A 27,452-nucleotide genomic window follows, 5' to 3' on the forward strand; every position below is an offset into this window, starting at 1 on the left:
TCATGAATATACAAAAAAAAAAAAAACAAAAAACAAAACTCCACAAAAAAAAGGGTGAAAAAAAGGGCAATCTAAGAGTAAAGCAGGTTCATCCAAATTAAAAAAGTAAAAAATCATCCCATCAAAATATTATCAGTCTCGCAAAGATTAGGAGAGAAACCCTAGTCTTAGCTTTAGCAGCTAGGGAAATCATTCTAGAACCTTTCCAACATGAAGGCGTCATTTTTCAGAAATCAAGTTAATGCTGAGAAGGACCCTCTTTACCTAGGTCTATGAAATTAAAAAGAAAGCAGCATACGAGGAACAACCCCCAAAACCAAAGGAGTTTTCCTGCCCTGGGAAAGCACGTTGGGGACAGTCGCGCTGAGGCTCGGAGGGGACAGACAGGGCTGAGGCTGGGACGCTGTCCCCCGCTATGAAAGCAGAGGCTCTCCAGCGCCCGGAGCAGCGCTGCTTTGCCCCGAGATGTGCTGCCCAAGGATGCAGAGGAGAGATCACTGCCCTGGGGGGAAATTTAGGTAAAAGCACACACACCACCAGCATCAAGTAACGCTTCTCTTTAATCTCCTGCTTTGGGGGTGGGGGTGGGTATCCACCGGGTAGCAGTGCTGGTGGTCACAGTTTCAAAAGTGGGGGAAAAAAACCAGCTCACACTTATTATTATCATTAAAAAAAAGTTCTTCTTTTCCCTGATGGAGAACTCGGGAGGTAAGACATAAAAAAATCAGCATTATTAACTAACCACTAATCTAGTATAAGATGCTTTTTACTTTGGGAAGGTAACTCATTTTAAGGATAGGTAAAACAGAAAGAAAGAAAGAACTACAAGGCTTTTAAAAGATAATAATTTAAAAAATCACAGCCAGTGGAGTTTACTGGGATAATGAGTATCGATCTTTTAAAAACCGGTAAGTAAGGGCTGGCCAGTGGTTACCAAGAAACAGGGGTAGGAACCAGATATGATCGTTCGTCCTATGGGTAGAAATAATCTCTAAACAGAAAGACTGGTAATATCTTGAAATGGTTAAAAAATATTTCAGCATTAGGATAAATTATAACGCCCCAGCTCTAAGGAATGCAGGATTTTCCAGGGTTGATCCCCAAAAAATTAGGCTTCCATGAAAAAATACTTGATTCTTAAAGGGTCAAAAAGGAGACTAAAAATGATCGCATTTATTTATTTCCTGCAAGAGTAAAAGCTGAAGCCGAGCAATCCTCATTCTAAACAGCTGAAAATTTTCAAGTGGAGAAACTCCCTTTGTTACTCCCCCTACTACCAACTTCTTAAAGTAAAATAAAAAGTGAAAAAGAGGGGGAAAAAAAAAATCAAACAGGGACTTTTGAAAGTCAAGTTCAGCTGGCAAAAGATGCCCTGACATTTAGACTCTGCCTGGATTGAAAGGCAAAGTAATCTAGTTCACGGGTGACAGGAAGGGCTTCGAGTGCGGGGAGCGCAGGAGCTGGAATGTGTAGGAGGCCAGTGCACTGGGCCAGGGCTGGGAACTGCTCAGCTAGAGAACGGACCGGGTTACTTGCCTGTTTGAATAATCTCATCTCCATTTATGACCTGTAATTTAACACAGCGGAGATATCACTTGCAACAGTAACTAGGCAGCTGCTTGCTTCTCCTAGGAAGAAGCCCTTCTCTGTTCTCCATCTGAGTCCCATGGAGAGACCCTGGGGGTGAAAGGTGGCACAGCCCCTGGCCTGACGTTTAAGAAACGGTCCCTTAGTACCACCACCAGGATCCCCAGGGTCGTGCTATAGGGTCCAGGACAGGGGCACCAGTGGAGCACTCATCCTTTTCCAGCTCCAGTGAGAAAGCGGCTGACCCGGGTGGGGCCTTGGAGCACGAACTGGCTCTAGGAGATGGAGAGACTGAATTCAGGGACAAGGCTTGTCTGCAGGGGCACAGGGTTGCTGAGAGACATGAAAACAGGTTCACTGAGCCTGGCCTTCAGTGTTCTGGGAAATGTTGGGCTCGACTCTAGTATAAGGAAAGCAACTGTATTCGTTTCAGAAATATTTTTTACTGTCAGCAGCACTACGGCAGATTTCAGGGACATAGCAGTCTGGGTTACCTCACTGGGAAGCTTTCGCCCCCAAACATGTCCTCAGTCTATTAAGTGACGCCAGAAGGGCTGCTCTGCTCCATCAAACACTTGAGACATGAGATTTATCCTTACAAAGGAAAGGATCTGATGTAAAAAGTCATTCATTACAAAGGATGCCAAAGGATGCTCATAGTCTTTTGCTAAAATACGATTTCAGTATATTGACAACAGCTGGAACTGGGAAACCTTCCTTTCAGGGAGATTATAATTTTTTAAAAAACTATGCTCAGTGATTTAAAACTGTTTATAACTTGTGATTTACACAGTTGAGGAGATTCTCCAAGTATTCTTTAGGGATCCATGGTGAGCTTCCCGTAGAAAATTTATTATACAGGCACACCTGGGAAATATGGCAGGTTCGGTTCCAGACCATCTCAATAGAGTGAATATTGCAATAAAATGGGTCACAATTTTTTTGGTTTCCCAGTGCATATAAAAGTCATAGTTACAGTATACCACAGTCTGTGTGCAATAGCATTATGTCAAAAAAAGAAAAAAAACCAACAGTGTACGTACCTTAATTAAAAAATACTTCATTGCTTAAAAATGCTACAATCTGACAGCGCAAGGGTATCACAAACCTTCAGTTTGTAAAAAAAAACACATGATCTGTTAAGCGCAATAAAATGAGGTATGCCTGTACAGTAAGGCTTGTGTTCGAATAGGTAATTGATGGTATTTGGCCAACCTTGGTGTGATGTGACCCAACAGCTGAGAGGAGTCCTTGTTGCGCAGTCAGTAGGAGCAGCTGGAAAGTGCCTGTCTACGCAAGGTGCCTCTGGTTCCACCAAAACAGTCCACAGAATCAAACCATTTGAAAACCACTGCCTTGAGGTATGGACCCAAACTATTATCTAGTTTAGCCAGACCACTCGTCTGACACTGACTGATGCTCTGAGGACAATATTTCTCCCATTCCTGAATGGTGACACCCTCCTGTTAACTGAGAAAAGGTCCTTACTTTCCAGCGCTTTTGAGCCCTGATCACTCTAATTCCCTTCCTTGCTTTCACTGTCTATGCCTATGACTCCTGCTTCATCATCCAGTCATCTTACCCTAGATGTCAAAATTGGGGGGGTGGATAGAAACCTTCAGAAGCTAACGATGAGGCTGTCCGGACAGGCAGCCGAGAAAGGGGAAGTAGCGTGTGCAGAGCCGCGACTACGATGCCCACGAGCCCGCTCCGCCTCAGACAGACATGGCATCAGACCAGCTGAGTATCAAAGCGGTCTGTTTGATCTCATTAGAACCAAAATCTCTTCTGGTGTGGTTACTAATATACCTCTCCCTGCTTTATGCTGTCATACCGAAAACCCCAGAGTGAAAACTTATCCACACTAGTTTTCCTAACTAAACTGCCCCCCTTACCCAGGCTGTTTCTCGGAAGCCTCTCAGGTGAATTTTTACAGTATGTCTAGCGAGATGGCTATGTCCCTGCCACCCTTTCCTCACCCACCTGGGGACACCCAGAAAGGTTTAAAAAAAGGACCAAGTGAGACAATCACAGCAGAACTTTCCTCTGACTCTCAGGGGGTCTAAATATCCAGAAACTGCCGAGTTCAAGGGTCCAAATGTCCCGGGAGCTGTGCTCACGAGAGACCGTCGCAGCTCACGCTGGCCTCCCGGGGCTCATGTGCGCGGCCCGTGACACGGTCCTCCCATAGCTCTGCCTTCAGCCTCACTCCCAATTCCTTTGAAAAATAAACCCCATCCCACAGTAGCCCTGCCGGGAAACCAGACTGGAGGCGTTAAGTGCTTGTGTAAAGAATCTGGGGGGGCTCCACCATAGACCGATACTGGCTGACGTGTACAGGAGAGAGCAGGATATAAAGTCCTGGCTCCTGTTTTTATTTCATGGCTTAGGGAAATGATATGGCATCTAAGGGTGAGAAACGCAAACTGGCTGGGTGGCCTCCAGGGAGGTGACACATTCCGGGGCCAGACCAGCCACGCCCCAGCTGCACCTGCCTTTGTTATTTGTTTCACTCTAAGAAATAGGAGGTGTTGCACTGATGAAATGAACAGGACTTAGAAACATTTCCTGCCTCCTGGATTTTGCTCCGATCACTGACATGTCCCTGTGAGGTGCTTGTGGCCATCATCATGCCATAAGTGTCACGGGTTTGAGCTCCAGTGAGCAGAGAGGCCCAGGCTCTGATTCTGTCAGCTGAAAGAGGCTCTCTAAGCACAGCGGCAACAAAGAGGGGCAGCCAAGCGAGTCCCGAGCATCATCATCAAACCCTGAACCAAAAGAACAACAAGAGAGGACCTTCTGCAACCCTGTCTGTCCCCGGCTGTTATACAGCTGCCCGGGGCTGGAGGCTGATGGCACAGTGACGTGACTGACAAGACCGTGAACATCATAGCCAAGCGATGGGCAGTGGAGGTCACAAGCCAGACACATGCAGTGTACTTCTCACAGGTACCTCTTGGAGAGTGCCCTCCTTTCCAGAAGGAAAGAAGTAAACCCATCATGCACTAGGCTGAGACTCGTCGAGCAACCGCACTAAGCGCGCTAGAGCTTGGCTGGGTTAACAGACTTGTCACCAGGGAAGGAAAGGAAAAGTCATAGAGGTCACACAGAAACTTTTAAACTTTAAAAGGTCGTGCCGAGAACTTTCCAATGACCCATTTTCCAGTGTGTGTCTTGGCATTTGCAAGGGGTGGGAAGTCAGGAAATAACAATTATAAATCAGTGTCTTCTAGTAGCTCAAGAACCTGCTTACCTGTGCATCAATTATTTTTTGCTTTGCATCAATGACTGCTTGCATCTCAGCATGGTCCTTCTTCAATTCCTCTTCCACAGCCATTAGCCTAGAATGGGGCAGGAAGGAGAGAGATCAATGTCTTCAAGGAGAGGGCTGGCCAGGGGAGAGGACGAGAAACCCACACTCACGACAGCTCAGAGCTGCCACGTCTCCCTCACCCCCGCTGCACCGTCTCTCCCACCTTGGGAGAAGACATCCAAAGTCGACTTCTCTCCTGTGATTGCATCCCACACATTTTCATCTCCTCCGGGACACTGTCCCCACGGTCATTCTCTCTCCCTCTTCTATCAAATCCCTCCCTCGGCACAACCTACTTCATCTTCAAACATCGAACCAACTAACAAAACCCAAACCCTCTCCTGACCTTGTTACCTCATAACAACTGACCTGTGTCTTCCCCTGAGCAGCTGTTTCCTCAGAGCATGCTCGATGCTTAGTAGGTCTACTTTCTTTCTCAACTACCACTCACATCTTAACGGCCTGATGTGTATTTAACTCCATGAGATGGCTCTCAGTAAGACTGCTAAATACCTCTGTGCTGCTAAAAACAACTTCTCCTGTCTTTAATGTACCCGACCTGCCTACAGCATTTAACAATACTGGAGCACAGCGCTCATGAGCATGGCCTCTGGGCCGGGACGACCTGGCTTCAAACCCCAGCTGCACCACTAAGTAGCCTTGGGCAAGAGACTTCACGAATTTGTTGCCCGTTTCTTTATTTGTAAAATGAGAATAATAATAATGCCTACCCTCAGAGGTTGGTATCGAACAAATTACTATTAACAGATTAAACAAATTTAATTTGTGAAGTGCTTCGAAAAGGGCCTGGCCCATGGTAAGTGCTACGTGAGTGTCTGGTAAAACTGCCCTCCCCTTCGTCTCCCCTTGGCATCCTTGGCCCTCCCCCTTGGTTCTCTGGCCCCAAAGACAGCCAGTGGAACTCCTTTCCACCTCTCTGGACTTGCTGTGAAAAACTAAGGTAATCTTGGACATTGAATACTTAAGATTTTTAAAATTCAATTTTCCTCTAAGACTTCTCAAGTGAGACACTGAGATTTTATTCTTTCTAATTATTACAATTAAAAGAAAGTACGCTTACCTCTTTCTTCAAAGGAAGTGCACCAAGGGCTCACATTTAGAAGGTTGTAAGAGAGAGAGCCAGTTACACGGCGTACACGGAGAGCTGAAAGCGGCTGCTGCTGCCCCGGCTCTGGGCCCCTGCCCAGCCCACGTCCTCCACGCGGCGGGCCCCTCACCTGCTGATGATGCTCTTCATCTGGCTGTCCTTCTCCTCCTGCTGCCGGCGCAGCCGCTCCTCGCTGTCCTCCAGCCGGGCCTTGTACTCCAGCAGCAGCTTCTGCATCTGCTGCTCCTGCACCAGCAGCCGGCGCTCATACTCCTCCAGCCGCCGGCTCGACACTCGCAGGCGCTCCTTCAGTTTAGTAATTTCCTGTTCGTACTACAGCGGAGGCGAAGAGGCGCCAAAGACAGGGAGAGAAAAGCTGGAGTTACCCTGGTTTTAGACATTAGCGGTTTATTTTTTATGAAAGAATCCCTAGGCATTGCAGCTGGATGCTGGAGGAGCTGCCATTCCAGGTGCTACCAATGTTCTTTCTTTAAAATGATCAATGGGCATAAACGGTAATTCTAAAATTACATTTTGAATCTTACCTTGGCATTCTAAATCTATGTATTTATGTATCATTCTCTACATTAAACTACCAGTTGCTGTAAGCCACATCTAATCTGTGATGGTATCAGATGGGAGCAGGAAAAAAAAAAGATCAAGCACTTAGAAGTCTGACAACTCACTGAAAATAAGCCAAAAGCCAGCTGTCTACGAGAGAAAAGATTCCTGCATCATCACAGGTACTGCAGGATCAGACACGGCTTAACTCATCAGACTGCCCTTCCCTCACTCCACCACAGCCAGCCCTTCAGAGAACGAGCATCATTCCTACTATGTTGAGCTGCTAAACCAATACAGAGAATTTTGTGGCAAAATAGGTGACTGCTTTCTCCCCAACTATAAAAGTGTAAAACAGTCAGGTCATGAGCTCTAAGCAGAAGGCCTACGTGTTCTCTGGGCTGATTACTACTACCTCTTGGCCTGTCTTCATGAAGTGGTTCATTTCTGTCCAATTTGGTACTGCTTGTTGGAATACACAGGTCCGCTTCTCACTAAAGCTTTATTTAATTCAACTGGTTACACGGCCCTTTCTTGCACTGACATTGCTATGGTTGGGTTTGAGTAACTGGAGTGTCAAGTTTCTAGGTGAGGTGAGAAGCATTATGCTTTCCTGTAGACGATCTAATTAAATTCATTAGTAATTCATAGTAAATCTGTATGGTGCTCTGTAAAATGCTATGTATTTTCACATAATGTCCCCATTAATTGACAATCAGACAATTAGCTTCTGCTTACCCAACATCATGGTCCTAAACTATGTCTATTAACCTAGAAGGTCAAAGATGGCAATTCTGATGACAGTTTGAAGAGGTAGAATGCATCAATAAGCATCGTTTAGGAGCACGATGACAAGTGAGCAGAAGCTAGTTGTCTGGCTGGTAATTAAATGAGATAATGCCATACAACATGTCGACGCTCTTATTTGATAATCTTTTTTCTCCTTGTCAGCTTTTCTTAACAAAACAAAACTGAAGCAATAGTTAGTTAATATTTTTTTTTGGTTTCTTCTTTTAGTTAATGTTTCTTAAAAGATCATCTATAGATTTAGTAGTTCTTTATCCAGAAAAGGCAAAAAGAAAAAAAAAAAGACAAAATTATTACAAAGATACAGAAAGGAAGTCTAATTCAAGGGTAATTTGGACCTTGGTTAGTTTATAAGAAACACTAAGTATTCACCTAAAACAACTAGAAATGAAGAGCAGAATATTCTCCCAATTAAGGCAACTGATATAAAAAAAATTAGAGCTAATGTCCCCTACCTCAGCTTGATGGACACTTCTGCGTATTTTCACACACACTGAATTATACGCAGAGGTGTATGTGATGGAGTTGAGTTGGGGACTGGGGGAGACCGTCTTCTTGGCTAAACAACCCTTTTGGGAGCCAATCACTATGTGTGTGGGGACAGTAAATTGACAAAGACAGACCAGGTTCTACCTTCTCAGCATGCTTGGCTTCATCCTGATTTTGCTCAGCTTCTTCCACATCCTCTTCATACTGCCCATTGTTCAGAACCCAGGCTGCTGTCCTCTCCACTGGGGACATCGTGGCAGAGTCCACAGGTGACTGAACCTGCATGAGAAATACTCATTAGCATCTCCCAAAAGAGCTCATCCACTAGTTATTTTTCACAAAGAGTGCTATTCTTGGAAGACCTAACTGTGACCCCTGTTTTCTGATAAATGCTCTCAGTACTAAATAATATTTTCTTACTCTCAGGGCTGGTGGGGAGGGAAGAGAATAACCATCTGTAAAAGAATAAAATACTCTGAAATACTGTGACTAGAAATCACATCAAAAACCTGCCTTTTTTCCCCCCCAGAGACGGAAAGCCAAGGCCTTAAAATTGTTAATTAGTCCAGCGGTTTCATTAGGTCATCACCTAATGAAATTACGATGGTGACAGAATGACAGAACAAAGGCACAACTTGATGGATGGTTGCTCAGGTGAGGAAACATCTGTTTAACCCAAGGACAATCAGGAACCCAAGAACTGAGTAATGCTGAATAACTCACAAGGTACCCATTTATGTTTTCAGAATGCCGAATTCTTAATTTTCACATCAGCTATTTAGGGGAAGAGGAAAAACAAAAAGTGATATTGGTCCTCTTGACAGAGCACTGACTTCTTGATGTTAAGTTAAGCTCACTCAGAAATCCGTATTGTACCAGAAAGTTTCTTGATGAACACAGGGTCAAAACAATGGATGCCGCCTCAGTCTAAGGGACACTTCTCTCCAGTTAGGACAGCTAGATAAACTGGCCTTTTCCAATACAGATACACAGAGTGATGAGAATTCTGGCCTTGAGTAGCAACTCTGCCACTTACATTGTCACTTAACCTCTTAAATACTCTTTTCCAAATCTACTGACCAGGGATGTGACCACCAGCACTATCACCACCGATCCTGACCATCTCACAGGGAGTCCTTAAGGACTGAGTAAGGTAGTGACTGCGGAAGTTCTTTGGAAACTACAGAGTACTATAGAGCTTAGATGTTATTACTATAACTTATGCTTAAAAAACTGGCACTGGATATTAGAGTTTATATTAGACTACTGAACATTAGTGCTTTCTCCATAAACAATGCTGGAAATATACAACAAATTTGTTTTCACTGGCCTTCCCGAGAGACAGACAGAACAAAGCGCTGTAGGTGAGTTAGCCTTCTTATAATTAAAATGAATTTCTATTTTGAGGACCAATACTCTATAATCCCATAAGTGGAAGGGAATTTTCTCTCACATGCAGAGCTACATACCTTAAGAGTCTTTATGCCATTCTGGAATAGAACCCACTTAAACTCTAAATATACAGATATTTTAAAATATAGGTATTTAAATGAGGGGTTTAGGTTTTCATTTGATATATGTACACCTGAGAGGCAAAATATTGTAGTTCTGAGTCTTAGAACATTAATAGAAAGTCAATATTTAAAGGAGACAAACTTTTAAAAATTTTAGAATCTTACCAGTTTACCACACAGGGCACAGGAAAGCCATTTTCCTGTGAAACCAGGATTTTCTATTCAACTGATGCTTGAGATCAAGTAGCTGCTAAAACAAACAACTTTACTATTTGGGATTTGTAACTCCAAGGAAGCTAATTCAATAGCTTTCTGCTTTATAGTTAAGATATTGCTTGAGTAAACTTTCCTTCCCTATGATTGGCTATGAGTAACTATTTATTGAGTGTCAATCCCTAAAAATATACTAAGGAGAGATCTTTGCCCCTAAAAACATATTTAGAACAACAACTCCGTACGTAACCTGGCTGTAACTGTTAAGTGAGAAGAGTTGGTTCTCTTCTTACTTAAAACAAGAGTTGGTTCATTTCACTGGTGATGGTGGTAGCTACCTTATCTTCAGAAGGACTAACAATGTTCAATGAATTATGAGAGAGTGTACAATGGGAACTGGGCATTCGAGTCTATTCCTATTTTATTGGTTGAATCTGTTTTTCAACCATTTCTTAATATATCCTAGCACTTTGCATGGCATATGGTAGGTGGTCAATATGTGCTGAAAAAAATTAAATTTATGTAACTATTCCTTGTATTCATGATAAAAACCTTTACATAATTACAAAGAGATGGAAAAGTAATTTTGAAGAAATCAGAAATAGTTATTGTGTTAGACTGGAAGAATACAGAGGTGATTTTTATTTTAAAATTTTCTTTCAAAATTATTTTTTATTATAATATGCTCTTCGTATGAAAGAACTACATACTACCTTTTACAGTTATTCTATTGGTCTTATGCGTGCTGGTCTTATTTCCCGGTGAGATTGTCAACCCTTGAAGTATGGCACCATATCATAGTTTTTTTCTAAATGGTAGTGACTATGTAATTGCATAATAGATGCCCAATAAAATATTCATTTATTAATACTTTGGATTCTCTTCAGAATTCAGTACCCAAGTATAGTTTACTACTAAGAGAAGGATACCCTGTGTTTTCCCTCTAATCCTTTGGAAGTACTTCAAAGGCTTTCCTCAGTGATCATTCAATCTCCTGTAAAAGCTGCATAGATAGCAAAGTTTATTCTCTCTAGTTTATAGTCAAAGAAATTGAGAAAAGAGGTTGGTAAGGGGTTCAGATCCCATCTTGCTTAGCTATAGCCTTAGGATGAGCATTTTATCCACCCACTTTCAACAGTGGATCATTAAAGAAAATGAAGGACGAAAAGACAAAATGAAAAGGAGAGGGATTCCTATTAGGAATATCTCCCTTTTGAGATAAAGCTTGTATAGGGTTTCTCTGGGAAAAATAAAGATTTAGGGCAAAAGGGCCTCAGACGGCAGGCCCACTGATCCTAGTCAGTCAGCCTGGCTGTGCTGAGAAAGATTGAGAACAGGTCGGTTCCCTGCTCCCTGCTGGTACTTACTAGATATAAACAAGACTTGTTGCTTTCAGCTTCTCCATAGCCTGAAATCGCCAGGTTCCCATAAATGAATAACACTTCTGCTACCAACACCAAAGAAAGGGCTGTCTAAATTAGAGAGTAAACTCTGAGAATCCTTGAAGAGGTTGCTTAGGAGAGGGTTCAACAAACCCAAATGTGAAAACCACAGCATCATTCTGACAGGCTTGTCAAACACCTATTTTAAAAGCCTCTTGAAATTTGAATTTCTAAAGTTAGGTAACATGCTATATCTATACAAAGTCAATTATATATACAGAGTACAAGATACACAAAGAAACAAAATGGAAAGGAAGATGATTAAAAAGAAATCCAAACAAAGGCTGAAAAGGGGCAAAAAATTTAAAGACAGTTTTCTAAAAAAAAAATTCCTTCCCTATAGATTGTTCCACCAGGATTTTATTTCCTTCCCACTCAGAAGATGGAGAAGACTGAAGCTAGTTACACTGCCGACAATGGCCGCTCCTTTGTGCTAAGATACAAGTGGAATTTGCATGGGACAAAGCCACCAATAATTACAGATGCCTACAGAACAATCCCCGCAAAGAAATCCTCCAGTGCTGGGGAGAGAAGAATTCCCCAGCACAAATTTGCAATTAAAATATGTAAAGGAATTTATGTAAAAAATGTGCTGATTACATAGAACATCAGAAGTTGCAAGGGAGTGAGATGAGAAAAGCGTGCAAGAAACAGAAAGAGAAGGAACTAAAAAAACAACGTAAGTTCAAAAGAATAAACCATCTGCATAGAAAAAGCCAGTGTAGAAAACAACAGAAATTTGAGGAATCAAAATACAGTGATTTATGGTTTAACTGATATGACAGTGGCAGTACCAGCAAAGGCATAAACAAAGGTGAAAGTTTAAAACTGTGCTGAGACATCTCACTGTGACCAGGCCCCACTTCACGCTGATAAAATATAGACATTCTCCCACACAATAATGCATGTGGCACAAAAATTTTAAACCGGTTATATGGAGACCCTATGTTCTTCCTACCCCCATGCATCCAGATAGCTTTTTTCCACCCACAGAAACACGTACTGAGTGCTTATGTGATAGGTACTCTATCTTCCTATAGCGCAAGTATCATAAATGACAGTTGGTTTCAGATGCCCACACAAAAGGCTATTCAATTTATAATGGTTAGAAATAATCAGTCTGAGTTGTAGACGCTGGGAACTGAGGACTACATGATGCAGGAGGACAAGGTAAGCATTCTTCTTTCTGTCCAGGGCTGGGTCTAACGCAACTTTTGAAAAGTAGGCAGAGGGCCCTTTCCCAGTCCTGCCCCTCTGCCAATCTGATTGTCTTCTCTACTCCTTATCTCATCCTCAGGGCCCTTGTGCTGCACTGAGCCCCCACGTGGATACTTGCTTCACATAGTATTCCATCTCTAAAATTACTTATCTTTCTTTTCTCCTCTCCGTAAACACTTTAATTCTCTGAAGGGAGTTGCTCTCAACCAGAAGCTAGCATAAAAGCAATGTGTGTACACTAATTCACGGTAAGATGTGAATGACGGATAGTCTCTTAACTTACAAATCAAATGTACAAATATATATATATAAAAGACACATACAAAAAAGCATTTTCATCTAAAGAAAAGGAAAAAATTATTTAATTGCTATATATACTAACATAATATAATCTTTTTTCCTTTTCTTTAAATGAAAATACTTATTAAATCAAATGAATTGGGGAAACTGGGAAATATAAACAGAATAAAAAGGAAAAATTTAAGACTTATTTCTTAGGAAAGAATGACTAGCTAAGAGGTTTTGCCCAGGAAATCAGATACCAGTATCAGCTTAAGTTTTTCACCCATTCCTCTACTTCTGTATTCAAGGATTCTGTAAATGTTCTTATTTTTTTTTTAAACAGTAATTATCAAAGTGGGGGCAAGGGCTCTGATCACAGCAGAGGGGAGGGAGAAGCAGCCAAATCAGGAAATGCCTACCTATAAAAATACAAATATATGAAGGAGATACACTGGTGTCTCATTGCAGCCTCCTCTGACCAGCGATCTTTGCTGACAAAAGGATTTGTCATAGTACTCTTTTAACCACAAAGCTCCCTAATACATATAAAGCATGATTAGGTTTCAAAAAAAATCAACAAATCTTTTTTAGGAGAAAAATCTTTTTTAGCTGAAAGTAAGAAACGTATATATGCATTCATAAGGTTATTAGTTTATTTCGAGAGCAAAGTATGCACTGGTGCCTCAAAATGTAACATGTAAGGAAGAAATGATTAAATTCTTGGGAAACTTTTCTATTTGTGAAGAAAAAAGTTTGATAATCTTCTATTGAGATGAGGTACGACACTGGCTGGGCTTGTCCATATAAATAGAAATGTAAGAGATTTATAAATGCTTAGAGGGTCCTTGTCAATCACCCGTGTTTCTATCTTTCTACCTCTCTCCTTTACTTTGCCTCTGTAGGGGTTCAGTTGTTTATTTTTCCAGCCATTTCCAGGAAAAGGCATATGGGATTTGCCATTTCCAGAGGGAGTTGGGGGATGGAGTAGAGTGCAGTTATATTAAACTCTTAGCTCAGAATGCAAAACTTTATTCTGAAAACTTAAGGAAAAAAAATTAAAGATTAATGTCCAGATTCCCAGAATATATCCTAGTTGATTTGGCCTGTCGATTTCATAGTTGAAGTGTCCAACTATTCACTCAACATCACAGATCTGCTCTCAGTGCAAACTGAGGTGGCAGCTCTGTTGCTGGAAGAGACGAAAGCCACCCCCCACCGCCCCTCGTGGCTGTTACAGTCTCCTGGGGGTAGTGAGTCAAGCGTATTCTGCTGCCTCCCCAAGCCAGAAACCTCCCCAAACTTTTCATTTCCTCTTTCCAGGAAAAGGTTGCAGAAAATATTTCAAAGCGGAATCCCCAAAAGCAACTGGACTTCCCAACGACTCATCTACGCAAAGAACCGAGGAAAGGGCCGGACCCTCCCGCGCCCAGCCCTACCTGCTGCGTCTGCTGCCTCTGGATCGCCCTCACTTTGGGAACAGGGCTCTCCCTGGAGGAAGAGGACTGCTGCCGGGACCGGCTCCCGTGCTGCACAGGCTCAACCAGCAGGGCTGCAGACGCCGCCGACATGCTCCCCGTGCTCCGTAAGGAAGCGCTGTGCGGCAGGGACGGCGGGGCTTTGGCTCGGGCGCCCAGCCCAGCCTGGTCCATTTTCCGGACCTGGGCCTGCCCGGTGCTGCTCTGCCGAGGCAGAGCAAGAGGTACGTGCCTGTCCGGCACGGTGTGCGGCCGGGAGAGGCCCTCACTCTGGGCGCTGCGCCTGCTGAAATCTTCCATGCTGCTGTTGCTGGGCCCGCTGAGCCTGAGGTCTTCACTGTTGCTTTGGCTTCTGGAACTGGCAGTGCTTAGGTTCTCCAGACTGGAGTCCACAGAGGCCTTTGGCACGGCTGGGATTGGGTTGCTGAGGTGATAGACAGGGTTCTGGAATGACAAGGGCTGGAGGCTGCCTGGCTGGTTCAAGGCCGGGTGCAGGGGCCTTCGCACTTGGGGTGCACTCTGGGGGGTGCTCTGGGCTTCCCGCAGCTGTTTGATGCTGGCCACCTGGGTTATGGACAGCTGGCTTCCGGTCAAGCGCACAGGCACATCAAGCATGACGGACGCGTGCTCCACCTGAGCGGCGTGCGTGTCCTGGAGGTCCATGAGGGAGATGCTCCGGCCGTTAGGGAGGCTACTTTCCTTTTCATCCTTTTCCGAGTAAGTCATGCTCTGTGAGGAGGCCTGCTGAACCAGCAGTAACGTTCTCCCTCTGAAATAGCTGTCTGTGTTGTCCTGGCTTGGAGATTTCAGTTTATGTAAATCACTGTGGAAGAAGAAAGGACCTTAATTACTCTTGAGGCAAATTTAACAAAGTTAAGACTCCTCATCTCAGGCATATGAACTCTTCTGAGGGCTCACAGGCCCCATGTGGATGCCTACATCGGTTCCTACACCGAGATGACATCATCACAATTCTTAGAATAAGATCCAACATTTTTAGTTTTCTCCAAAGGTAGAGAATAACACTGTGTCTATCGCTCCACCCTTGACTTTGATTTTTATGAGAATTCCCATCACTTCCTAGTTAGGTTTTAAACCTCCCAAGGTATTCCAATTCGTAGTTAACTGGTTCTGCCTAAACCTTCAGAGGAGAAGCTCTGAGCGCACCACCAAAGGGTCCCTACTAAAGGCACGTCTTGCCAATATGAAAACAAAGTCTAAGCATTGACATTGTATCCTGTCCAGCTGACACAGACAGCTCTGAAATGATTTCAGCTGAGGTTCTCCAGGTTCTTGAATGCTACCATACATGCAAACATCAACTTCACAGAGCCCTTAGCCCTCTATTAAGCAAGACAGTTTTTAAAAGAAAGTTTGTCGAATATATCATAACTCTACAATGTCATTCTAGACAATAAGTGTCCTAGATCTTGTGTTTTTATTACGACAAACAATTGGATTTATCTCAAGTCAGATGATTCTTTCCAACTGCTCGTGACTTTAAAGTTGAAAATTCAACAAGTGAGTTAAATAGATTTTCCCCAAATCTCTATAAACATTATCTCTCTCTGAGATAACGAGTTCAAATTCTCTCTAAAATTCATACCTGTCAGTAGGGTCTTCAAATATTTTCTGCAGCCCAGAGGAGAGGCTCCCACTGACATTTGGACTGGAGTTATGCTCGGTGAAGCGTCTCAGCTGCTGTTGTATTGGTGTGGGGTTAGTCAGAGATTTGGTAATGTCAGCGAGAACACGAGGGAGAGGTCCCAATTTTGCCACGGTCGCCTGTAGGAAGGAATTTTCACCCTAATTGGATAATAAGCATTGCGATATCCACCACAGATTGTTTTTGGGACAACGATGCCCATTGATGGAGAGGTGTAGGTTGGAGGGAAGGGTAGGTGTTTGCGTATGGGAGTGGCAGGTTCATAATGCATTGTTATGGAGCAGCAGAACCATGGCGTCGAGATGAATGGAGGAGGCGAAACAAGATGCAGCAGACATTGAGGAAAGAAAGGAAATAGAAATTAGGATTATGCAAATAAAAATTAAAAAGACATGCTTACACAACCAAACTATTGCCATTCCAACTAAAATAGGCATGCAAAGCAAACTAAATCTTTGGGAGGCTGGTAGATCAAGGTGGGGAGACGGGAGGGGAAGAACCAAACACCTTTTAACCAAAAAGGACTTTAAGACCAGAGGATTGGCTGGTGTGATGAAACTTCCAAAGAAAAGGGATTACGTGAGGAAAGAAATGCATGCCAACATACAAGAAGGTGTTGCATTCAGGGATCCAGAGCACTGCAGGGCACACAGTTGATATTACAATCCACTAGCCCATTTAATCTTGGGAACGCCGACCTAGTGCCAACTGAGTTTGCATTAGCAAGACAATTTTTTGTTTTAAAAAGCAGCAAAATCAGGTAAACTCTTTGAGCTATGTCTAGATGTACTCCTGGTTCCCAGGACCAAACAGAGATTAAAAAGGAGAAAATGTGCTTACACAGCAAAGCCTGTTAAAAAGACCCTGACCCTGAATAAACCAGGTTGATTTCACAAGATAACTGTATCTGTATCCCACTGATGCAGTTATTCAATGAAGAGTAACTTTTTATGACTTGCTTTATCCATCTCAATCATCTTTTTCTTTAGGGAATTCTCATTCTCATGGGGTCTTATGGGAACCCTCAACCATTAGGCAATTTTACATGGCTGCCCCATTGTTTTCTCAACAACCAGTAGACTCTTCTACCCTACTTAAATGAGTACAAACGCCATCAGGAGAATGTCTTTACTTGCTCGACTTTCTTGAGCCATGATTCACATTCAAGAAATTTACCTTCAGCATAGCTGCCAACTGAAAATCTAGCTAGCATTTCTACAAGTGAAGAAGGGGTCACTGAGAATAAGAAACAGTTTCTTACTTTACAAATGTTTTAAGCAGCAGTGGGCATACTACCATTTACATGTCCTCAGGAAACTGGTCTTTGTTAATAGGTTTACTCCCCACTCCACCCCCCATTTTGTTGGTGCAATATTTTTAAAGATAATAGGAAAATGGAGGAAAGCAAACAATCAAATTCTTATCACAGAAAAATAACTTTGCTTTGTGAAGTTATTCTAACATACCACCACAGATATTTATAATGTACCTGCAGCAAACAAAAACATTAATAAATAATTATTGGGATAAACCTAGCCAAAGTCTGTTAGACAGTTTTCCATAACAAATTCTATCCCTCTTTGCAAAATTCCAGAAGGAAGAAAATGATTGGCATGGTATACATTTAGTTACTAATACGACATACAATAAAATCCTTAGGTTGTAGTCAGAAAATAAATGATTAAAAATGATCATTGTTTTCTATATTCTTAATTCACATCTGCAAAGAAAAAGAGAACGTCAGGATTTTCAGATCCCATGTAAGTCTTTAGTACTAATAGTTATATAAAACCCTCTGACTTGCATGATAAAAACAAATCTCATGGGTAAGTTACTTAAACACAATCGTCTCAGTATTTTTCCAAGTCCACACTTTCATTAGAAGTTACTATATGAGGTTCATGTCATTCTACAATACATGAATAAGGCTGAAAACACCAGTATTTGATATTAGTTTCTAGGCAAATACACACACATACGTGTATCTGTCTACAGAAATGTATACCCCATTAATTTATGTAACTACTTCAAACTATGCTAATAATTTCATGGCTTTCTAGAATTTCCTGGTTTGTAGGGCACATATTTTACTCAGAAATAATAACTACTTCCTCCCAGACTTCTAGGGCAAAAGGCTGCTTTCAACTAGCACAAAGCATGAGTGTGATTGCTCCATAGACACTCTCCAGAATTCAGGCCCTTTAGGATTCTCTGCCTCCCATCTCCCATTGCCCTTCCAGCCTACTTTACCTTATCAAGTTGGGAAACCACTTCCCATAGTAAGGAATGCAAAACTGAAAGCTCTCGGCCCAGATCAATGTAGCCATCAAAGCCTGGGGTGTTTGAGATGGTGTCAGGATTAGAGATCTCCAGAAGAAAGCGCTTCATTCCACCCCACTCGTGTTCTAGAAAGTCATTCATGAAGGCCATGTATTCCTCTTTGTTACCAAATCTAAAGTAGAGGGAATGAAAATGAGAAAGAGCATATTCAGGAAAAGATGTGATCACTTTGAATTGAATTCACACTTTTTTGTGGGGGAGGGGATAGGTGACTAATTTGTTTATATCTGTGAGTGATAAATACTAAAATATACTTTCTTAATATTATGTTAATACTCAAAAACTTTGAATAGCTTTCTGTTCTCTCCAGGGGAAAGACAAAAGTCTTTTTTTCTGGTATTTAAAGTCAGTATAAACATTCGTCATCAGTATAAATCTTCAATATCACCAGCTTCTTCAAAGTCTCCCAAATATGTTACCTTCTTTTTCCTCTCCAAGACCTCGCTTGTGCTAGAGAAGAACGCCCTCTCCTCTGTGCCTGTCTAGGTTCTAGCTGCCTTCCGGGCCCAGCTCAAGTCCATAAAACATGTTCCCAAATAAACTAGAAACAACTTGGACAAGAATTAGCTCAAATATGGGTCAACATGCATATTTCAGGGGCACACAAAGTTAAAACAGTGCACTTCTAAAAAGCCACTGTTATATGCTAGAAAACAATGTCTCGTTAAAGTTCAAATTTTTTCCTTCAATACATTGCTACTAGAAACTTATCCTTAAGCTTCAATATTGAGTAAATCTGGGATTGATTCTGCCAGTGTGAATTCCTTCTCAGTGATTTCTTAAAATTATTTTCTATAAATTATAAAAATTAAACAAATTTAAGAAAAAGTTGAAAACAATTCAAAGAAGAAAAAAGGGTGTGTACCCATTCCATCACCCAAATATATCTGCTGTTTCCATTTCAGTGCATTTCTTCCCCAACTGCTTTCACCTAACTTTGTTTTGAAAAATTTAAAGCTACAGAAAAATGGAAAGAATACAATGTACACCCAACCATTCACCTACATTAACCCATTGTTCACATGTTACCAAGTTTGTTTTCACTCTCTCTACATATACATGTACTTTTTTTTGATTGAACTGTTTTAAACCGAATTGTAGACATAAGCTTTAGGTACATTAGTACCTACTTCTCCAGAATAAGTAATAATGGTTATGTAAATCAATGCCATCATCACGCTAAAACTTTTAAAAGACATTATTAATAAATTATCTGATATATAATCGTATTTAAGTTTCACCAATTGTCCCCAAAATGATTTTTATAATTTTTTTTCCCAGTTCAAATCCAATTAAGATTCAAGTACTGGATTTAGTTTCATTTAATCTAGTATAGTCCCTCCTCCATCTTTCCATTTTTCACGACATTGACTTTTTCGAAGGGGCCAAGCCAACTGTCCTAGACAATGTAACCACAGAATTCTGTCTGACTGGCCTTCCCAACTTTCTTGTACTTAGGTTTTTGTGTTTTCATACTGCTGGGATAAAAGCATATGCACCACTTTGGTATCCTTTTCTGGGGTGGCGGGGGGAGCTAAAGTTTTTAGTAGCACTTTTCATTTAATATATCTTTATCATTTTCCATATTATTGGTACTTTGTTAACATAACTTGCAGCAGCTGCTGACAGTCCATTAAATGAAGAGGTTATTTAACCATTCCTCTATTAAGTGAAAATTCAAAGTGAGTCCAATTTTTTTTTGCTATTTTTAGTAACATCACAATGACAATCACATGACATAAATGATGTGGCCCCCACCACCTGAATTTTAGGTCTCATGTACTTTTTTAAACAATGTTTTTTAAAAAGTGGTGATGGTAGCTACACCTACTTGGCAAAGTTGGCCAGGTTCTGGATGACCTTGGCAATGAGCGTTAGAGTCCGAGACGTGCGGTCGTCAGGGTATTCCTGCATGAGGTTGAAGAGACTGGGCGACATGATGGCCGGGCACAGAAAGCGGAGGAACAGCGAGGCGCTGATGAGCCGCTCGCTGATGTCCTGCTTGCCACGGTTCAGGCACTGCTGCTTCCATGACGCAAACACTTCTTTCAACTCACGAGGGAAAACACTGGGGAAGGAAAAAAAGACCAAAACCTCTCAGTAGAAAAGAACCACAACCCAAGAAAGCACAGGTGATCCCACTCTGGCCCAAGAGAGCCAGGCTGGGAGGAGGGCCTAACAGAGCTCTGCCTGACTCATGGCTGAGAGGTGGTGGAAACTTCCGATGGAGACTGGAAATCCAAAGCTGCAAAACTCGGGATCAGTGTAAATTTAGTTTTGCAAAGTGGGAAAACGGCACAAGGCTCCTGACTAAACTGTGTAGTTTACCAGAGTGTATCATAGTCTCTCTAAAGAATGTTCATCAAAAATCTTCCAAAAGTTCACCGATTGCTGGGGTTGGCGTAATGATCAAAAACCGTCAACACACTTGTTGGACACTAGCAAACATGTTAAAAAGTCCTTAAAATTCTTCTGGTATTAGAGAAGAGAATGTGGTGCTAATATTCTGGGGAAATGTTACATTTATGTAGATAGTTCAGAGACACTTCTGCTTACAATGGAGGTTTAGATTTTAGAAAAACTGTATGAGGGAAACTTTCAATTTTTCCCCTAAGCCCTTCCTTTAGTTAGGAAATAACAGTGTGATCACTTTTACTTGGAGGCGTTTAAGTTCCATACGCAGGGGATGAAGCACTGACACCAGCTCACCAGTAAGAATTGATGATCTTGCAGAAAGCCAGCTCACAGCACATCTTCAGGTTGCTCTGATGGTCTGTCAGCTCACTGGATGAACATTTGCTGGGATCCACTTCACAGTTCTCATCTGACTCATACAAAGCTTTGATGAACTCTCCTATTTGGAGAGAGAAGATGATGAATAGTGCAGCTATAAATAGTGTTTTCCTGAATAGAATAAAAGAATTTAGGATTTTTGTACTAAAACTGTATAGTGGGGAATTCTTTCTGATGCCTGACATGGAGGGCACAAAAGATTCTTCACGGAGGGTTCCTGCTCTGGAAGCCAAGAGTTATTTACCACCTCCCAGAGAGCATGTTTATTTTCCTTATCCCGAAAGTGGGAAAACAGTCCTCACTAACATCACCATCATCGTGGTATTTATAAAAATCATAATGATACTACTTTAAACAATGCTACAACGTTAAATCTTTTATCTGAAACCACCAATATATTTAATTAGTAGGATTCATCATTTATTATAAGGCCTCTCTACCAGGATGAATAATGCTTTTACTATTTTAGAAGAATAAATAACCAAGTGAGGGTCTCCAGGCCTACCTCTTGAAATGGGGTAGTCATTCAACATAGCACACAGGAGAATATCCCTTTATATAAGCTGTGTATGTTCTTCCAAATACATTTAGCTTAGAAGCCCCGTTCATAGATCCTATCCTCTGTAGAGATAGGCCTGATATTTCCTGGAAGAACAAATCCTTACCTCATCTGTTTTTTTCTTTTTACCTGATTATGGTAGATTTTAAACCTTTCAAAACTGAGAAAATTCTTTTCACTTTTGAAACTATAACCTATGTCCAATAGTGTGGAAAGTACCACACTGAAAGGCGAAGTCTTATAGACCTGCACCTAGAAGCTCTTTAGCCGACCACCAATTACTGAGACAGATTCCATGCTCCCTTCATGTCTGCTCGCTTTCTTGCCTTTGAAAAAGAGACCAGGGCCAAAGAGGGTGAGCACTCAATATGCTGTTTAAATATGAGTTTATGCCTGGAATGTCCTGTGGTGTGTCTTCTGTGTAAATCATTAACTCATTACTATCTAGCATCCAAATTTCATGTGTAGAAATAAGCCAGTAGGTATGGACATATTATTGCTAAAAGGAAATTTGCCTCTGTCACCAAGGATGGAAATCAGGCCTTTTCAGGGACTTCTTTTTTACAAGTCACAGAAAATGGTGTTTCCTGTGTGTTACAGGACATCAGCATGCAATTTGATTTCAATTAGAAAGGTAAAAGGGGTTAACAGGTAGAAGATTTAATTTGAGTCTAATTGAGGCAGAATCTGTGCTATAAAGAGTAATGCCTTTAATCAGGATAAATGAAGACTGGCTAAAAAGCAGGTAGGTATTATCTAATTTTTAACTCAGTTTTCTCTTGAGAATTCTTCAGGCAACCTGGAAATAACATCTATTTTTTTGCCCAAAGTGTATGAAATACAACAAAACTTTTATTACTGAGTGCTCAGCTGTACTTATTAATTTAAATTAATTTTTTTGTTTACTGAGACTTCACTGTGAAGCCTTTTTATTTAAATCTCACCGTGAAACCCTTCTCAATTACCATGTTAGAGGCTCCTGCCATAGCAAGTACAGTATCCTGTGAAAATAGAGGAGTCCTTCTCCGGGAACTGAAAATGTTGCCATTCTTCAGGGTTACTATTGGAAAATCACTTATTACTATTTTCAGCCATTTAATGTAAGTCTGAATTTACACTGGCGCTAAGACACATGCTGTAAGCTGTTTTCAAAACAGAATTTCTGCCACAAAAATAAAATACAGGAGAAAAATCCTGGTAGGATGTTAAGGCTACCTAGAAATACGGGGAGTTAGATGGGAAGGAGACAGCAGAATCTCTGTCCTGAAGATGCTTACCAATGAATTTGGCTGCGCTCTGTGTGAAGCAGCAGCCATTTCCACCACCCTGGCCCTGGCTCTTGGGTTACAAATATGACAATAGAGATCTTTGTGGGGTAACTTAAATTTCTTCCCCTGCTCACTGAATTAATTTTCATGTCTCATTGAGCCAATCAGCTATTTAATTATTAACTGTCCTATCAAAGGACTTGTCTCTCCCTTTCATTTCAGAAATGATTTCATCTGGAAATCCTGTCTGGCACGCAGAGTGGTAGAATATGAATATTTGATTTTTAAGAGGCAGATGGTCAACAAATATTTACCCTTTTACCTCCCCAGGATAGACTGCTGTTTGGGAAGCTTCAACAGTGCTTTTCATAAGGCAGTACAAATCATTAAAGCAAACCATGAGATATAATTTATGATCTGACTGTAATGAGCTCTTTCTGTGAGACTATGATTTGGTGCCTTGCCTAATGTCAATGAAAATCCATTCTCACCATGCTTCTTATAAATTCCCATTAGATCGTAAACTAAAGCACATGACTTAGAGAAAAGAAAACAAAAACACAAAGATAGAAAGCAGGAAGAGAAAAAATTTATTTCTCCAGGGTAGGAATTAATTGCTACTTCAGTGAGTCTAGGTCGCATAAACACAGTGGTCCTGTTTCTTGAGAAGTCATTCACTTTCACCCTTTCAGCCCAGCCCCTGTCCTCCTGAGCGTGGTCCTCGTCATCACTAATCATCTGCAAGTTGCCGACTGAATAGCCATTTTTATTTTTCAATCTTTACCCTCCTCAATCTCTGCCTCCATTGATACTTCTTTTTCTCTTGGTGTCAAAGACTCAGGACCTTCTGGGATTTCTTTCTTTTTTTGTATGTGTGTATGCACGCTGCCTCTGATCACTTCTCTGATTTCTCTTCTTCCTTAGACACCAGAAACCAGGTGTACTGGAAGATCTGTCTTGGGCCCTATTCTCTGCCTCCTCCTGTAATCTTGTTGCTTCACTGATTCCCTCCACACGGGTAACTTAGTTCTAAATTTCCAACAGCCAGCTGGACAGATGTCTTGGGATTTCCTACCAAGAAGCCCTAGGATTTCCTACTTGAACTTCAAGTTGAATATATGTGAAGTGGAAATGTCATTTCTCCTTCTTTCAAGTCTACCTCTCCTATGTTCTCTATTTCTATTAAGAATCTTACCATTTACCTTGTCCCTCAAAAGGCCCCCAGTTCACTGTAATATCTGATCTCCCCTACCACCCCCTGCCCCTTCCCACAAACTGAAAAGTTGCCATATCCAATCAGTTCAACCTCTTTAATACTTCTCAGATCTACCTTTTCTCTGACTCTTGGCGATCGCCTCACTCAGAGTCTTGTTGTTTCTTGCCTTCCTTACTGCATTGGCTTCTTAACTGGTCTCTGCTTTCAGCTGCTTTCTTCACCAACCCATTTAAATCACTGTTATTGACTGTATTGAAAACACCCTGCTCAAAACTTCCAGTGGCTCACCTGAACTCCTCGGCCAGGCAGTCAGGCTCTCTACTAAGTGGTTCTAATTGTTTTTCTAATCTTTTTTGTTGTTGACTTGTCTTTTCACGTCATTTTCCAGCTAAGTGGTTTTATTCCCAACCTGCCTGGTTCTCTGGCGTCTCTGCACTTTTTGTACAGGAGCTTCTCTCCCCTACGCTAATCCCTGCTGCTTCCCTAGTCCAGTCTCTGTTTTTATATGATCTTGCTACTCTTCAAACTACATACACTTCGTAAATGTACTTCGCAAGAGAAATTTTATAATTCCATCAGCTAGGATCAGTTTTTAAAATTATTTGCAAAGGCATAGGATTCCCTTCCTTTTTGGTTATAGGGACACCCTTAGCTTTCTTATCTCTCTATGCTGTAGGTGCCAGAGGGGCAAAGGTTTATCCATTCATTTGACATATCTTACTGTGTACTCTTGACGGTCACACGTGACTGCTGAGCACTTTAAATGTGGCTCGTGCAAACTGAAGCTGTAATGTAAAATACACTCAGTTTTAAAGAGTATGAAAAAAGTAAAATACTTCATTAATCATTTTTATATTGATAAACTGCTAAATAATATCTGGATACACTGGGTTAAATACAATGTTATTAAAATTAATTTTCACCTGTTTCTCTTTACACTTTTTATACTGTGACTACCAGAAAATTTAAATTACTCACATTTGGCTCACATTATGTTTCTTTAGGCTAGCGCTGCTTTACATTCTGTGTGAAGTACTGGGGATATGGAGAGAAAGAACACGATGCTGTTCTTCAAAGAACTCATGTCTGCTTTACCGTAATGTACATCAAAGTCCCCAGCACGGTGCCTTATGCTAGTGGTTAACTCCTGAGTTTCATGACCAAGGCTGGAACTGCAAATGAGTGGCCGAGTCAACAAGAACGACTGATAGGAGAAAAATTAGTTATTGTGACAAATTCTGTAGGCCTTAAAGGCAGAAACTGGGAGTTGTGGAAATTGGCAAGAGTCTCTTCATTTTTCATGCATGATAACAAAGGCTAACACTTTTAAGACTCAGGTATATACTTATATCATGATATAAATGCCTGGCACTTTGGGAGAAACAAGTCTCCTAGTAGTGGCATCTTGTTACTGATGTTACTAACATAACTGGGCACCTCAGCATCTCAGGAACTCGAGGGCCTGGGGGCAGCTGCACATGCTGATGGCCTTTCTCCTTCCGTACATACTGTAAGACACCAATCTGTTGTTCCTCCACTGGTGACAACTGCAGGGACTTCTGACACCTGAAATGCCACCTTTAACACTTTAATCAGCTAGCACTAACTATAACATCGCAGAGTTTGAGTTCAATTTGGCTGTTTCATGAGGGTGAAATAAACATCGAAAGGGAAAAGAAAGAAAACAGGTGTTTTTCTTCTCCATACCTAGTGCATCATGAAGATACTGCTGTCCCACCAACTTGAGGTACTCCTCAATGGACTTGGTGGCAATGGTGTTCTCTCTGAAGATCAAGACATCATGCTCTCCACAGCGATCCACCTCAGACATCACCAAGTCGGTCAGAAAATCCTGGTAGAATAATGTTCAGTCAGGCAGAAAGCAACTGAATAAATAATATACATTACAAGAGACTGATGAAATATTAGACATCTTGGGAACACGCCTTTAAAACTAAAGCTACTAGATTCATTTGAAAGAAAAAAGTTAGGGTAAAATCTAAGGTGTCACCACCTAAGTTTGAAACTAAAAAAAAAAAATTAAAATTCCTTCAGAGGTTTTTCATGCGCTTTTGATAAAGACCATGATGCAGAATGTGGCTGACCAGCCTCTGTATTTTCTGTTCTATCTGCCTTCCCAGCCTCATCTGGTGCCATTCTCTCTGCTTTGTGCTCCAGTCTCAAGAACCCATTTTTCAGCCCTTGAATACATCAAGCCCTTTCTACCACAAAACATTGTCTATTCACAGGGCTTTTTACAAACGCTGTTCTCCGTTCTGCTTCACGCCCACCCTCGCTCTGCCCCCACCATCATGGACTTCATTCCTCAGATCCTTTGGATTTTAGTTTGCGTATCGCTTCCTCAGTGAAGCCTTCTCTGACCAGCACGGCCCTCAACTCCATGAGTCAAGTCTCCTTAATCCTCATTCTCACAGCACCATATATCTTTTTTACAACTGCACTTTTCACTGTAATCACACATTTATTTCTGTAATTATTTGATTAACATGTTTTCCCCAGAAGACTGTAAACCCCATGAGACCAAAGACAGCATCTATTTTTATTCAACTCTTTATTTCCAGCATTTAAGAGTTTCTGACACATATTAAGTGTCTCATATATAATAGTTACAAATTGGTCCTCAGTATCAACAGGAAATTTCTTGACCTAACATTCGAACTTATTCAATGTTTACTGTTGTTCAATTTGTAACGGGATAACATCATGTATTTTGAATGTTATCTGTTCATTAGGTACTTCAAAAGTCTCCAAAACCAAATACAAAGGGAATGTGCAGATTTACTTTCACTTTAGAATTTAGCATTTTAAACATTAATGGGATTTATTTGGGGGTAGCTCAGTGTACAAGACTTATAGACTTAGGAATCACCATTAAAACTCTTATGCTAAGGGACAGGAAGAAATCTGGGAGTGATGGCAACATGCTGTATCTTTTTTTTTAATTTATTTTTTATTTTTATTTTGGGGGGAGGTAATTAGGTTTTTTTTTTTTTTAAATGGAGGTACTAGGGATTAAACCCAGGACCTCGTGCATGCTAAGCACACACTCTACCTCTGAGCTATACCTTCTCCTCAACATTCTGTATCTTGATTGCTGTGGTTTCCATAGGTGCATAGTCTGTCAAAACTCACTCAATTTTTCACTTCAAATGGGTAGTTTATGGCATATAAATTGTACCTCAATAAATCTGCTAAAAAATCCTACATATATCCTAGAACCTGAGCAAATGAAGAACAGAAAGAACATATCCATACAATTTCAAGGATGAGACTCAAATTTCAAAGACACCTTTGTTAACACCACAAAGCTCAAAATTATAAGCAGAAAATTCAACCATAAAAATGATCATCAATAGGAAAGCATTTAGATAAGGTGTTAAATACTGAATATATTGATATATTCTGATTTGTATCAAGAAATCTTAAAAACATTTATCTTTATTATTTGGTTCTAAAAAAATTATTCTAGCTGTGAACTCCTCTAGATCTAAAACACAATTTTACCATGACCAATTTGCATACAAGATAATGGAAACTTAGCCTTGTTAAGTGACTATGCCTCACAGAGGCGATAATCACT

The 27,452-nt window shown here is 41.2% G+C and overlaps 1 protein-coding gene across 9 annotated transcripts in view; it reads right to left on the reverse strand.

Moving 5' to 3' along the window:
• Positions 1-27,452, reverse strand: part of RASAL2 (RAS protein activator like 2) — a 303,510-nt gene that overhangs the window by 6,425 nt on the left and 269,633 nt on the right. For 5 of the 9 annotated variants that reach the window (XM_014561395.2, XM_014561392.2, XM_014561398.2 and 2 more), the window contains 10 exons: positions 25,559-25,703; positions 20,725-20,869; positions 19,847-20,083; positions 17,926-18,127; positions 15,616-15,815; positions 13,971-14,832; positions 8,010-8,144; positions 6,139-6,341; positions 4,841-4,928; positions 1,537-1,567 (listed from right to left, as the gene is read on the reverse strand). In XM_014561395.2, the coding sequence (XP_014416881.1) occupies positions 1,537-1,567; positions 4,841-4,928; positions 6,139-6,341; positions 8,010-8,144; positions 13,971-14,832; positions 15,616-15,815; positions 17,926-18,127; positions 19,847-20,083; positions 20,725-20,869; positions 25,559-25,703 (2,248 nt within the window). The remainder of the gene's footprint in view (positions 1-1,536; positions 1,568-4,840; positions 4,929-6,138; positions 6,342-8,009; positions 8,145-13,970; positions 14,833-15,615; positions 15,816-17,925; positions 18,128-19,846; positions 20,084-20,724; positions 20,870-25,558; positions 25,704-27,452) is intronic. The other 4 variants (XM_014561393.2, XM_006187284.3, XM_014561394.2 and 1 more) reach the window with 3 other exon arrangements.

Source organism: Camelus ferus, chromosome 21, assembly GCF_009834535.1.
Source record: "Camelus ferus isolate YT-003-E chromosome 21, BCGSAC_Cfer_1.0, whole genome shotgun sequence".
Taxonomy (NCBI): Eukaryota; Metazoa; Chordata; class Mammalia; order Artiodactyla; family Camelidae; genus Camelus; species Camelus ferus.